Source organism: Mastacembelus armatus, chromosome 14 (assembly GCF_900324485.2).
Source record: "Mastacembelus armatus chromosome 14, fMasArm1.2, whole genome shotgun sequence".
In the NCBI taxonomy this organism is placed as follows: Eukaryota; Metazoa; Chordata; class Actinopteri; order Synbranchiformes; family Mastacembelidae; genus Mastacembelus; species Mastacembelus armatus.
Genome location: NC_046646.1, coordinates 23,149,784 through 23,161,209, shown reverse-complemented (window position 1 = coordinate 23,161,209; position 11,426 = coordinate 23,149,784). Strand labels below are relative to the sequence as shown.

At 41.0% G+C, this 11,426-nt stretch overlaps 2 protein-coding genes across 4 annotated transcripts; one reads left to right on the top strand and one right to left on the bottom strand.

Annotated features, from left to right (window-relative positions):
• Positions 1-639: 639 nt before the first annotated feature.
• On the bottom strand, positions 640-6,622 carry fam114a2 (family with sequence similarity 114 member A2). 2 transcript variants are annotated; one of them, XM_026329358.1, is made up of 14 exons: positions 6,362-6,622; positions 5,356-5,588; positions 4,870-4,969; positions 4,298-4,399; positions 4,048-4,166; positions 3,615-3,749; positions 3,302-3,466; positions 3,079-3,202; positions 2,907-2,992; positions 2,670-2,768; positions 2,465-2,589; positions 2,296-2,368; positions 2,060-2,113; positions 640-1,544 (listed from the first exon to the last, which is right to left on the bottom strand). In XM_026329358.1, the coding sequence occupies exons 2-14, from the start codon at positions 5,566-5,568 to the stop codon at positions 1,443-1,445; spliced, it is 1,497 nt and encodes a 498-aa protein (XP_026185143.1). In that variant the 5' UTR covers positions 5,569-5,588; positions 6,362-6,622; the 3' UTR covers positions 640-1,442. The 2 variants fall into 2 exon arrangements, with proteins under 2 accessions (XP_026185143.1, XP_026185144.1); XM_026329359.1 differs by having other exon boundaries at positions 4,048-4,151.
• Positions 6,623-7,644: 1,022 nt separating this feature from the next.
• On the top strand, positions 7,645-10,789 carry LOC113143204 (microfibril-associated glycoprotein 3). 2 transcript variants are annotated; one of them, XM_026328701.1, is made up of 3 exons: positions 7,645-7,723; positions 8,230-8,511; positions 9,006-10,789. In XM_026328701.1, the coding sequence occupies exons 2-3, from the start codon at positions 8,280-8,282 to the stop codon at positions 9,758-9,760; spliced, it is 987 nt and encodes a 328-aa protein (XP_026184486.1). In that variant the 5' UTR covers positions 7,645-7,723; positions 8,230-8,279; the 3' UTR covers positions 9,761-10,789. The 2 variants fall into 2 exon arrangements, with proteins under 2 accessions (XP_026184486.1, XP_026184487.1); XM_026328702.1 differs by having other exon boundaries at positions 7,666-7,785.
• The last annotated feature ends 637 nt before the right edge of the window (positions 10,790-11,426 follow it).

The window sequence follows — 11,426 nt, the reverse complement described above, 5'->3', positions numbered from 1 at the left end:
AAGATTTTTCTTTTATGGGATTAACTGGAAATTTAGCTTAAATCCTGCTGCCACTCAGAATCGGTTTTTTTTCTGCTCAATACATAAAAATGTAATTGAAAAACCCAACAAAACTAAACTGATAAACTAAGTGCTGCTGCCTGGTGGACTGAAATACATGTTCTTGTACTTACTGCTCTACTCTGAGGTGAAAACCTTAACTATAAAAATATGTATACCTTAGAACAAAGGCGCTCACTACTACATGCTCACAAACAACAGACATGTTGCCTTACATGCCGCCAACACACAGCTTTTAGTGTGAAATCACAAAAACAAGAATCCAACAGACGATAACTGACTGAATATTCAGGGCTGAAACTCCTTAGTTCTGAGATTAATAAACTTTTATGTGTATTAAATGAGAAGAAAGACCTAAACATGTTTGTATATTTCTCCTGGTGGAAAATACCCCTCCTTTGTAAATGTAGAGAAACAGGGATGGTCATTTATGCCAGGAACTGGGAAGCATGAGGGTCAAGGATAACATCTTTCTGGACTCATTGACATTTGAATAGTCAGAAAATATTTAAAGCCGAGTCCTCCCAATGCCAAATGATAAAAAAATAAAAAATAAAAAAAAAACACTAGCTCTGTGAGTCCTGTTACTTATATTTTATTCTGTGGTTTTACCAGGACAAGACATTGAATATTTTAGCTTTAAAGTATCAAGCCAAACCTCACAGCTGGTAAAGACAGAGTCATTATTTAGCTTTGGAAGCATTTTGAACATAGATCCACTGAAACATACAAGGATGCCAAGTATTCACAGGAAATAGCCCATATTGTACAAAACCATGAAAGTCTGGCACAAAAGCAAGCACCGACAGAACTATAATGTTTTTACAGCCACTTTACCCATGATTGGAAGATACTTTCACGATTGTCAGAAATAAAAAGAATAATAATCTGCACGTTGGAGATCTGGAAAAATAATACAAGTCTAGAAACCAGCCTGCCAGATAAACAGTGGCCTGGTAGTTACAGACTAAGACTTAAGGCTTACTATTTATTTTGTTGAGAATATTTAAAAAAAAATACCACGGCCATTTCCATACTGTGTGGGATGTTTTAATCTGATTCTTCTTTCAGACACCAAGTGCTCCCAGGAAAACGTAGTGCATGTGTTGAAATAAAAGGAAGAATAATACAATGTTCCTTATTTATTCTAAATGTTCCACTGTTCCCTTTAAACTAGTGATGGTCCTGCAGATCCAGACCTTCCATAACACTGTATTTCAGTCCATCTAATGTGATTTACATAGAAACCAGCAACGAACAGAAAGTTAACACTGCTTGATAAGAAACACTTTCCCTCCCAGGCTTAACTTTGATTTTGTCCTGAACTGAAAACCAGAGAAAAAGACGACGCGGGCAGTTTTTAAAAGGGTGACGTCAGCTGGTCACTGCTCAGAGGATTCGGCTCTCCTCTGGATGTGGGAGATCTCCAGTATCGGCATGAGAAGCTGGAAGGCGTCCTGGATGTAAGAAGCACTGTTGGATGCCTGTGGTGGAAGATTCATATCACATGAACCATGAAGCACACAGTAAATAAATCATCATTCTGACATGCTAAACTGCTAAAACGTATGTGACATAACTCCACTTCTTCCTCTAATTATTAGAGAACTTTTGCAGAAATTAAAAATATTTAAACAAGACAGTTGAAGGTTGAGTTTGCACTAAAATGACAAATTATTTCAGTCTGTTACTAGAACATTGCTAACTTGGCTGGAGATTTGAAGACATTAGGGTTTAAACCATTCAGCTGACTAGGGAAACGGTAAAAAGGGACATTTTTTCCTGAGATCTATCACAATTAAGCAGCAATAACAATAAAATACAGAGCTATGTTCTATATGTATAACTATATCTTTGGGTTTTAAACTGTTACTCAGACACAACAGGAGTCTGAAAACGATCTTGGACTTTGGGACGTTATATTTTCTTAAACTGCATTAATGTAAAGTGCATTTAATTACACCGTCAGTGTGTGTGAGTGTGGTATTATGCCACAAACCTCTAAAAAGACTCCTGTTATCAGCGGGTTCAGGACGTCTCCCTTCTCGTTTGACTGTAAACCAGAACGTTCAGATCAGATAACAAGCAGTTCTCTGATAAAACTACAGCAGCACAAAACACCCTGTCTGGTGATAACCACTCAATAACCCACATGTAAGTCATCATCTGTTATTATTATTTCATCTGAATTAAAACTAAGTAAAATGAATATCAGAAATAAAAACAGTAACTTACCCCTGCAGTTGTCAAGCAGGAGGTAAACTTCTTAGACAGCAATGAGATTTCTTTACACAAAACAACAGTTAACCTGAGGACACATAATATGAGGAAGACATTCAGTTCATTCAGTTGCAGCTCCTACACTGGCTCCACATGTGCAAACAGAAAATGACTGTTGTCTCACTGCGACAGAAGGCTGGCGTCTGTGCTGCTGCTGGAGAAGAGGATGGTCTCAGCCAGTTTGTGGAAAAGCTCAATGGATCGAGCAGTGAGCTCAGCCAGACTCCTGATGGCTGCAGCATGAACCTCCTGACGAGACAAAGCACAGAAAACCAGGTTAATTACAACTGATCACACCCTTTGTCCTCCACTGCATGTGTGTATCGTACCTCTACAGAGGCTGCTTTGTTTCCATCTCCTTCGCTCTCTTCTTCTTCCTTCTCTGGTTGTGTCATGTGGGTGATCTGGCTGCAGGCGTTCTTACAGGCCTGATGGAGGTAAGAGGTCATGCTGTTAAAACTAGTCTCTGATGTTATATTTGATTTAATTGTAGTGTCACATATTTGTCTTTTCTCTGCCTATACAGTGTTTATAATGAACTTTAGGAATATGTGTGTGACTGGTACCTTGCTGAGTTTGTTGGCTGTGGCAGAAACACTGAGACCCTCCAGTGCCTCCGATATGTCCCTGTCAAACTCTGAGCCATCTTCATCTGGAGAGATTTACAACCGATCATGTCAGAAGAGTTCGATGACGCTGTGCTGGTTATTTTTACAGCAGTTTTTCCACAGATGTTACCTTTTTTCTCATCGACCTCCTCGTCATCAAACTCCACTAAGGAGAAAGATTCCTTGATGTGATCCAGCTCTTCTCTGAGCTGAACCCGTTTGTCTCCTGACAGGGTGGTCAGCACCGACTTCACCTACAGGACACAAACACAAACCATATACAGTGAAACAAAGCCCCATTTCAGGCTTTTACCAGACTCCCTTCACATCATGGAACAGAACTTGACCCTCACCTTAGACTCACTCTCTCGAGACAGAATCTCCAGAGCCTCGAGGTGCGACAGACCTTGAAACTCATCAAACAGCATCCCGTAATGTGCGACCACCTTCTTCTCAGACTCTGACATCTCCGTCTGTGCCGTCTGCAGCTCCTCTCGCTCCTTCGCTTCCCTCAGCACCTGGGACACAGACAGACAAGAGACAGATGAAGGGGACAGAACTCCAGCCAGCGAAACTATTGTGTCCTCCCAGCTGAATTAGATCCGTTAAGATGAATTCTGTCCATTGTTCAGTCTTAATTTGAGCATTCGTCTCTGGCCTGCTCACTTGAGACAGGGTGGCGTTCCTGTTCATCAGGCCTTTAGTCTTCTTAAAGCCGGGATCGCCTTCTGCGATCACATCCATCGTCTTCTTCCCAATGAACTCCAGAGCATCCAGACCACCTGTTATTACCGTCTTACCCTGCAAGGAGGAAGAGTGTCACTGTGATCCAACACCAACAATTAATATATAATATGAAGGTTAAGTGTGGGAAGTCTACAGAATACTTTTAAATATAAAACACATATTTAAAAAAGTATCATTACCACAACAGACTGATCGGGACCTTTACACATTTCTTTAAAATTTTTCTCTTCAATAGTCAATATTCAGTATGACAGCAAATTACCACAAACCCATTGAAAGTATAACATGGTCATTAAGTAGAGAGAGCAGCTACCCCAGCACAGGGCTAATTCCTACACAGGCGCCTGCTTACTGTGCTCTGGACGACGCTGGTCAGTGACGATAGCATTCCCATCGCACTACCCACTGCTGACGATCCGTCTCCCACTGCTTTGTCCTTCTCACTGCCGGCATCATCTGCAGGGGAAGAACCTACCAAACAACATGCAGGTTTACACAATGTAAGAAAATATGTGCTGTGATGCCTTTGTAATCACCAAGAAGGACCTGCTAACCCCAACACTGTCTTTTTACACACAACACGATATAACGATATATCTTACCCTGCTGTTTCTGTTCTTCCTCCACCTGCGCTGACACTTCGGTCGGACTGGGAATTCCCAGCGACGTCTCAGCCTTCTCTATCACCTGAGTGAGGCCTTGGCCTGGACACACATGGGACATGCAGCATGTCAGAAAGGCACAGAAAAGGTTTAAACAGCTGTTTAAACAGCGAGGTGAGACCGATTGTTATCATGGGCTTTTGGAGTAAATTGAAATGATTCCATAGAATCATCCATCTTTAATGGGGTTTGTCCAATTCAATGAATAACAAAAAAAAACAGACCCACACCCTGATATTTAGTTTAAATAAAAAACATTTAAGGTTCAGGAGGAATATTTTTTAGATAACATCAGGGATCTCACATTATGTAATCTGCTAAAGGATTGTGTCACACAGTAAATATGCTGAACTACTGAGTCTTTGAATTAACATTTGAATATTAGCATTAACATTTGCAACAGGTGAAGGATGTTTTGACTCATTGAAAGACACAGAACCAAGTAAAGACAAAGCTTAAGCATGTGATTAGATGACGAGAGGTGTGTTAGGTGTTAGGTTATCGATGCTTACCCACAGTGGCCACAGTAGCTGTTGCTGTGGATAAGATGGATTTGCCCCAGCTGCCCCAGTATCCCCACCCACCCTGAGACACAGTGGACTCACTGGTTGTCTGAGAGAGGACATGAGAATACAGAGGAAGACAACAGGACAATGAGGAAAAGGACCAGACAGAAGTCATGAATGGGGAAGAAAAATCATTTACTGTTGTATACAGAAAACAAGTAACCTTTGGAGCGACCCATCGTTAGTGAAGAAACCTGCTGATATAATTCAAGGCTTATCACTAGTGCTGAAACACCAGGTGGTTTCAACTCTCAGTTAACCCCTTAATAGTTATGCAACACAGGTTATCATCTAGACTATAGAGGTCAGATATGATTTTGCAACGTTAAGGTGGTGCAGTATTGATTCAAACTGTAGAGGCGTCTGTCTCACAGTGTATTGCCCATGGAAGTTAAGTTCTCAGTGCGTCTACAATGATGATCTTATCAGTACCTTTGCTGGCTGCTCCTCTGCTTTCGGCGTCTCCTCAACTTCCGCTGCAGTGATGGTTTCTGGTCTCCTCCTGGCTTTCCTCGTCGGGGCTACGTCAGTCAAGCTGTCCGGTGCTGTCGGAGAGGAACTGTCAGGCGTGTCGGTAGGAGAGGCATCCCGAATCTCTGCTGCCTCCCCGGGACCCTCCGCCGCTGAAGCTTCATTCTCTGACATCTTAATGTCTTAGTTCATGTCTCCAGAGTGAAAACAAAAAGCAGAATCTATAAACAAGAGCCTCTGCGTGACGTTTTGATGCTGAGAGCACCAAATATTTACAGGTCTAGGCAGGAAGAAAAATCAAAGCTTAATGTGATTTTCTGTGGGCTAGAAACACAGAAGTTATTGCAGGGACGTGCGAATGCAAGAAAACAGAAGACAGACAGTTTGTTTATGTCAGACCAAGAGCTAAAAGTGGTAAACAAAGTTAGATATCTGGGCCATATTTTAAGGGAGGACCTTTGTGATATGATGATGATGATGATGATGATGACGTACAACGTCAGTGCCAACATGCTGGCACGTAAATTTGTGTACTGCAGATGTGAAACTAGCTCTTTTTAAACACAGCTCTTCTATGGTATCCCCACAGTAAACAAAAACGATAAGAAGTAAATCAACAAATCTCTTTATAATGGTTTGAACAATAACACTAATACTCTTCTTGTCTTGGAAAACACTGGAGCAGATCTTTGCATGTCTCTTAATCTTTGCTGATATTTATTTCTCGTGTATTTATTGTTGTTTGTGTGTTTTCTCTCTCTCTTAGCGAAGAGTCTGAAACAAAGTTGATTCATCGCTTTAGCATAAACAACGAGACTTAGCTGTGGTACGTAGCTATAGCTAACGTTAGGAGAAGAGCCATTTTCTAACAATATCCAACTGTGAAAATGCAATATCCAATAACATACAACTTTGTCTGTAAAAAAACAAAACAACATAAACTTTCATGCTTTTGCTCCAGACTCACCTTTTCTCCTGCCCAGCTGTCAAAGTCTTGATGCTAGCAGTTCCCGTTGACGTTACCCCAAGATGCTAACAGTTTCCTTTCCACGTCAAGAAAAGGTTTATCGTCTTTATTCCGAGGTTAATTTCAGTTTGTACACTTGAAACTCCGCTTAGTTTTTCACAAAACAGTTTAATTATCCTGTTTTTTTTTCAGCTCGTTTCGTGTCGCGGGATTTAGCCACGTCACATCTTGTTTTCCCTGACCCGTTCTAACAGTTAGCCCGAGTTAGCCTCAACGACATCTTCAAAATAAAAGTATATTTAAAACACTGAGTTTGCAAATGAAGAATGAACAAATGGATAAAGAATTTGAGTATGAAGTTGTATCAAAAACGAAGAATAAACATAGATTCTCCGTAGATTTAATTTTAAACAACTACACATTTAAAAAAGGTTTGACCATTTTAAAAGTTATTATAGATTTTATTTTGACGTCAAATCCCCCCTACTACCGGTTTGTCTCTAGCTCTCTTCAGGTAACTTCACGCAGTAGTTAATGACGTCAAGTTTGGCAAATAAGATAAGAACAACATCCGGAAACTACAAATAAAAGTCTTTACACTTCCGGTGGAAAATCCGCTACGAACTTTAATTGTTAAAAATAATAGGTAAATTATTCGTTTGTCTTTCATGTGTTTTTTTTTTTAAGCGAATGATTTATTTTTTATCTCAGCGAAAACTAATGAGAATAAAAAATAAATAATTTGAGTAGGAAGTTGTATCAAAAACGAAGATTAAACGTCTTACGTAGATTTAATTTTAAACAGTTACACACATCTGAGAGAAAAATATATGGCTACTGTGCAGATTTGCTAATTTTTAACTTGTCCCTCAGCTATCAGGACTCGGCAAAAACGTGTCCAAGATTAGGCTTAGGGTAGGAAGGCAATGGAAATTTATAATAAATTAATAATAAAAAAAATAATTAAAAATTCATTTTGTCCATCATACAGAGGCTGGTTGTTTTAAGGCCCTACTACATAATAAAGCGCCTACAACCACTTTGACATGGAGCTTTTACTGTGAAAATTCCAAGCTACGTCCGTCTTTATGATTTTTAATTTGAAGATGGAAAAAAGCAAAAATTAAATTGGGCAATCATCTGTCACAACATTCAACTCTCCTCAATTAAAACTTTGACTTAAAAATAAAATAAATTGGATGGAACGGAAGTTACACGGACTTTTCCAGCCACCAGGTGAAGTCACCTACCTGCCTGGCAGGGTTAAGAATAAACCACGCCCAATCACAGGCACCTGCCCTGCACTAGGAAGTGACGGACTGGACGGTTCGGGGTTTGTTTTGCCGTAAAACATAATAAATGGTAAAATCTCGATGTTGATATCGGTTGAAAATATATTATTTTGATCGCTGTCTCAGCAGCAGGTGGGAATTACTGGATCTGTTGTTCAGTGATTTTTGTATGTGTGTGTTTCCTCCTTTTACTTGAAAATATTTGGCTTGAAACACCGCGAAGTTTGGTTTTCATTGATTAGTCAAAGCTATTGGGCGACCAAGTAAGTAAACAGTCTGTCTCCTAAAAACAAAGTAAGAATATCAATAAATCAATGAATGAAAAATATGAAATGAATATGAAAAACAAGAGACAGGACTAAAGTGAAATCTCAGGCTTGGACTAATCTCACAGCTAAAGATCAAGAGAGTTCTACATTTACATTAAAAACTAAACCAGAGAAATAGTATCTACTGAGTATTCACGTGTACAGGTACTTGTTAAAATATCAAAGAAGCAGTAGATGAAGATTAATAAACTATGGGCAGGACTTTTGTCTGCATGAACCATGACTGTTTGCTCTACCTGTTTTGCAGGTTTGTCTCATCTAAATGTGAGCTGAAGCTGTAGAGTACCTCCTTTCAACATGTTATCGCAGCAGCATCCCCACCTGCTTCCCCTGCTTCTCCTCCTGCTGCTCAGTGGCCAGACAGCAGCTGGAGCTCAGAACGCGTCAGAGGCAAAGGCGGCGTCCTCATTCAGCAGGGACATCGTGGTGAAGGAGGGATCCAGCACAGTCATCGAGTGTAACGTGACCGGAGGCCACGATCACATCAGGTGGTACAACTCAAAAGGACCTCTGCTGGACGAGGGAGCAGGTAGGTGGAAAAGAGTTCAACACACAACCAGGACCAAACAGAACAAAACGCAGGCCCAGAGAAGGTACCAGGTATCCTGGCAAATATTGGTATTTGTCAGGAATTTATTCCCAGTTCATCAGTTCGTCTGCTGCTGGAATTACCATTGTCAGTTCAGTGCTGTTTCCGTGTTGTGTTTTCATCCATGTGTCTGATGGGACAGTGCAGAGCAGAGTCATCACTGAAGCAATAAAGTTCAATTATACTGTTTGTGTAATATTTAGTAGCTGGTGTTTTGTGGGCTAATGTGTGAATCTCAACCACAAATTAAAACTTTAATGCCATAAAATAAAATGAAAATTTAACAAACACCAACCGGGATTGTTGATCTGTGTAAATGTTTGTGATGTTTTCCAATTTCCTCTAATTGTCTATGTCTCTGCCTGTTTTTCTAATTGTCAACAGTAAAGTCCTTGGTGAGACTAAACCTCTGCCTTGTTGTTTTTTGACCCCAGATGGCAAGTGGCAGATTCAGGAAAACGGCACCCTGAACATCACTGTGGTCTCCTTTGAGGACCGTGGTCGCTACACCTGTGTCGCTACCAGCGACTCTGGCATGACCAAAAACTACACAGTCACTCTGCGTGTGGCCTACACCGAAAGCGGCCTGGGCCTGTACTTTGTCATTGTGTGCCTGGTGGCCTTCACCATCACGATGATCCTCAATGCGACACGAGTCTGCATGGTCAGCAGCCACCTCAAGAAGACGGAGAGAGCCATCAACGAGTTCTTCCGCACCGAGGGCACAGAGAAACTGCAGAAGGCCTTTGAGGTCGCCAAGCGGATTCCCATCGTCACGTCGGCCAAGACGCTGGAGCTCGCCAAGGTCACGCAGTTCAAGACCATGGAGTTTGCACGTCACATGGAGGAGCTGGCACGGAGCGTCCCACTACCGCCACTGATCCTGAACTGTCGCGGTTTAGTGGAGGAGACTGTGGAGAGTGTGAATCCTGGGCCTGACCCTGCAAAGTCTGGGAACAGACAAGCTATAGGCCCAGCCTGCTCCAACAAAAACGGAGCGGAGGAAGAGGCGTGCCAGCTGCTGCTGTCAGGTGAAAGACGAGGAAACGCTGCAGGTGGTGCTGACATCCAAGTATCAGTCCATACAGTTTCTGAGAAGGTCGCTTGTGAGGATGAAGAACCTGAGAAGAGCCTTGGTACACTCACACCAGGTTCACCCACCAGTGTGTCCTATGAGACTGACGTTTAGCCTCAGGCCAAACCCCTGCAGGAAAACAACATGATTAAAAATCATCAGAAGAACGTGGGGTTGGGTTTTACTTCTGATGATTCTCCTCATCGATTCTGGTTTAATTTGGCTCAGAATCATTTCATATTGTTCGAATAAGAATCCGAACCATGTTGAAAGCAAAAACCAGCTTTATTTTAGGTCGAGTGCATTATTTTACCTTAAAATGTAAAATATGATATTTCTGTTATCATCAAAATCAAGATCAAGCTGTTCTACACCTGCTGAGTGAAATTCCACCTCTTTCCTGCTTAAAGTTTTCTTCCTGCAGCGATGAGACTTTGATTTTAATACTAATCTTTGAAGTGATGAAGTGATTTCTGTCGTCTCATATGTCATTAACGCTGCACACACACTGCAGTCGGTCCAAGGTTGCTCTCAGGAATCAAGAGAAATACAATTTTCACTCAGATTTCAAATAAGGACTAATGATGCCAGTAAGTCTGTCCAGAGCCAAACAGCATGAACTGTGCTCAGTTATTTCCTCATGTCTGTGTGGTGGGTTCAACATCAACATTCAGTCTTTTGAGGTTTTAAAGTTTAAACATGTCTGAAACTGATTGTAGGTTTATTCAGAGCATCAGAGGAGAAAATACGTCTGATCATGTTTCCGTTAGTGTTGGAAACATCTGCAGGTACAGACGTCTGTTTTTATTATGTGGGTGATGCATTGGACTGTGTTTTCAGAGGGACTTTGGGGTTTAGATAGTACAGATTGTAAAGAGATAGAGGGAAGACTCATTTGGTAATGGAATGACTTGTTTATGGATAGTGGTTTACTGAGATTTGTCATATTCTAGTTACATTAGAGCATAAAGCTGTTTAATAATTTTTGTAGACAACCTGGTGTAAAGCTCTTGAAGTAAGAAACATGTGAAAACTGTTTAATCTGTGGTGTAAACTGTGAATCAGTTCTGGACGTTGCAGCTGAACAACAACGTTCTTCTGCGACACTTTCATGTTTGGATAAATCCTGCTTTATGTGCTGAAGCTGTGTGACGTCTTTAATATTCAAAAGTCATGTTTGAGAGGAAATTGTCAGGGATGAGAAACTGTTCTGACCACGGCAGGAGAAATACCTACCTGGTTGTGTCTGGCCTTTCAGGTAACATTTGTAAGGAGCCACTGGGGGGAGCTGTTGGGCTAAACATCAGGTCTGTATTTCTGATTGCAGCCACTAAAACACTCCTGAAGGGTCGTTAACAGCTGTCGATGGATGATGAATATTAGAAAGAACAAAGGGTCACATTTCTGAGTCCCACATTTCACTGTCCCACTTAGCTCAAATACTCAATACAGTTTAAAAACCTGTTGTTACACTTAAAGAGTAACGTTCTCAATCTAACCCATTATATCGCCATTTATAGCAGCTTTAGTCAAATTCTTTAAAAAAGCACTGTAATAGTGTCAGTGTGCAGTAACTTTTCTGTGCATTATCCCCCCAAAAGCTTTTAGCAGCTCACAACACAACACAAATGGTCCAAAGAGCTTCAGAGCTCAGAGTGAAAAAAATGAAACTGTTTATGTGGAAGCCAATTTTGTGATAAAACCTGCAGCGTGCACACACAGAGTGGACCTTTCAGGAGAAACATTGCAGTTACAGCTTTTAAATGGAAAAATATTTGTG

What these genes read in the sequence shown, in the direction of transcription:
- fam114a2 (XM_026329358.1), bottom strand. Translation starts at nt 5,568, where the DNA reads ATGTCAGAGAATGAAGCTTCAGCGGCGGAGGGTCCCGGGGAGGCAGCA. An exon ending in CAGAGGAGCAGCCAGCAAAG is followed by an intron (nt 4,970 to 5,355) that starts GTACTGATAAGA and finishes GTCCTCTCTCAG; the next exon opens with ACAACCAGTGAGTCCACTGT. An exon ending in GGAACGCCACCCTGTCTCAA is followed by an intron (nt 3,467 to 3,614) that starts GTGAGCAGGCCA and finishes TCTGTGTCCCAG; the next exon opens with GTGCTGAGGGAAGCGAAGGA.
- LOC113143204 (XM_026328701.1), top strand. Translation starts at nt 8,280, where the DNA reads ATGTTATCGCAGCAGCATCCCCACCTGCTTCCCCTGCTTCTCCTCCTG. An exon ending in TCTGCTGGACGAGGGAGCAG is followed by an intron (nt 8,512 to 9,005) that starts GTAGGTGGAAAA and finishes TTTTGACCCCAG; the next exon opens with ATGGCAAGTGGCAGATTCAG.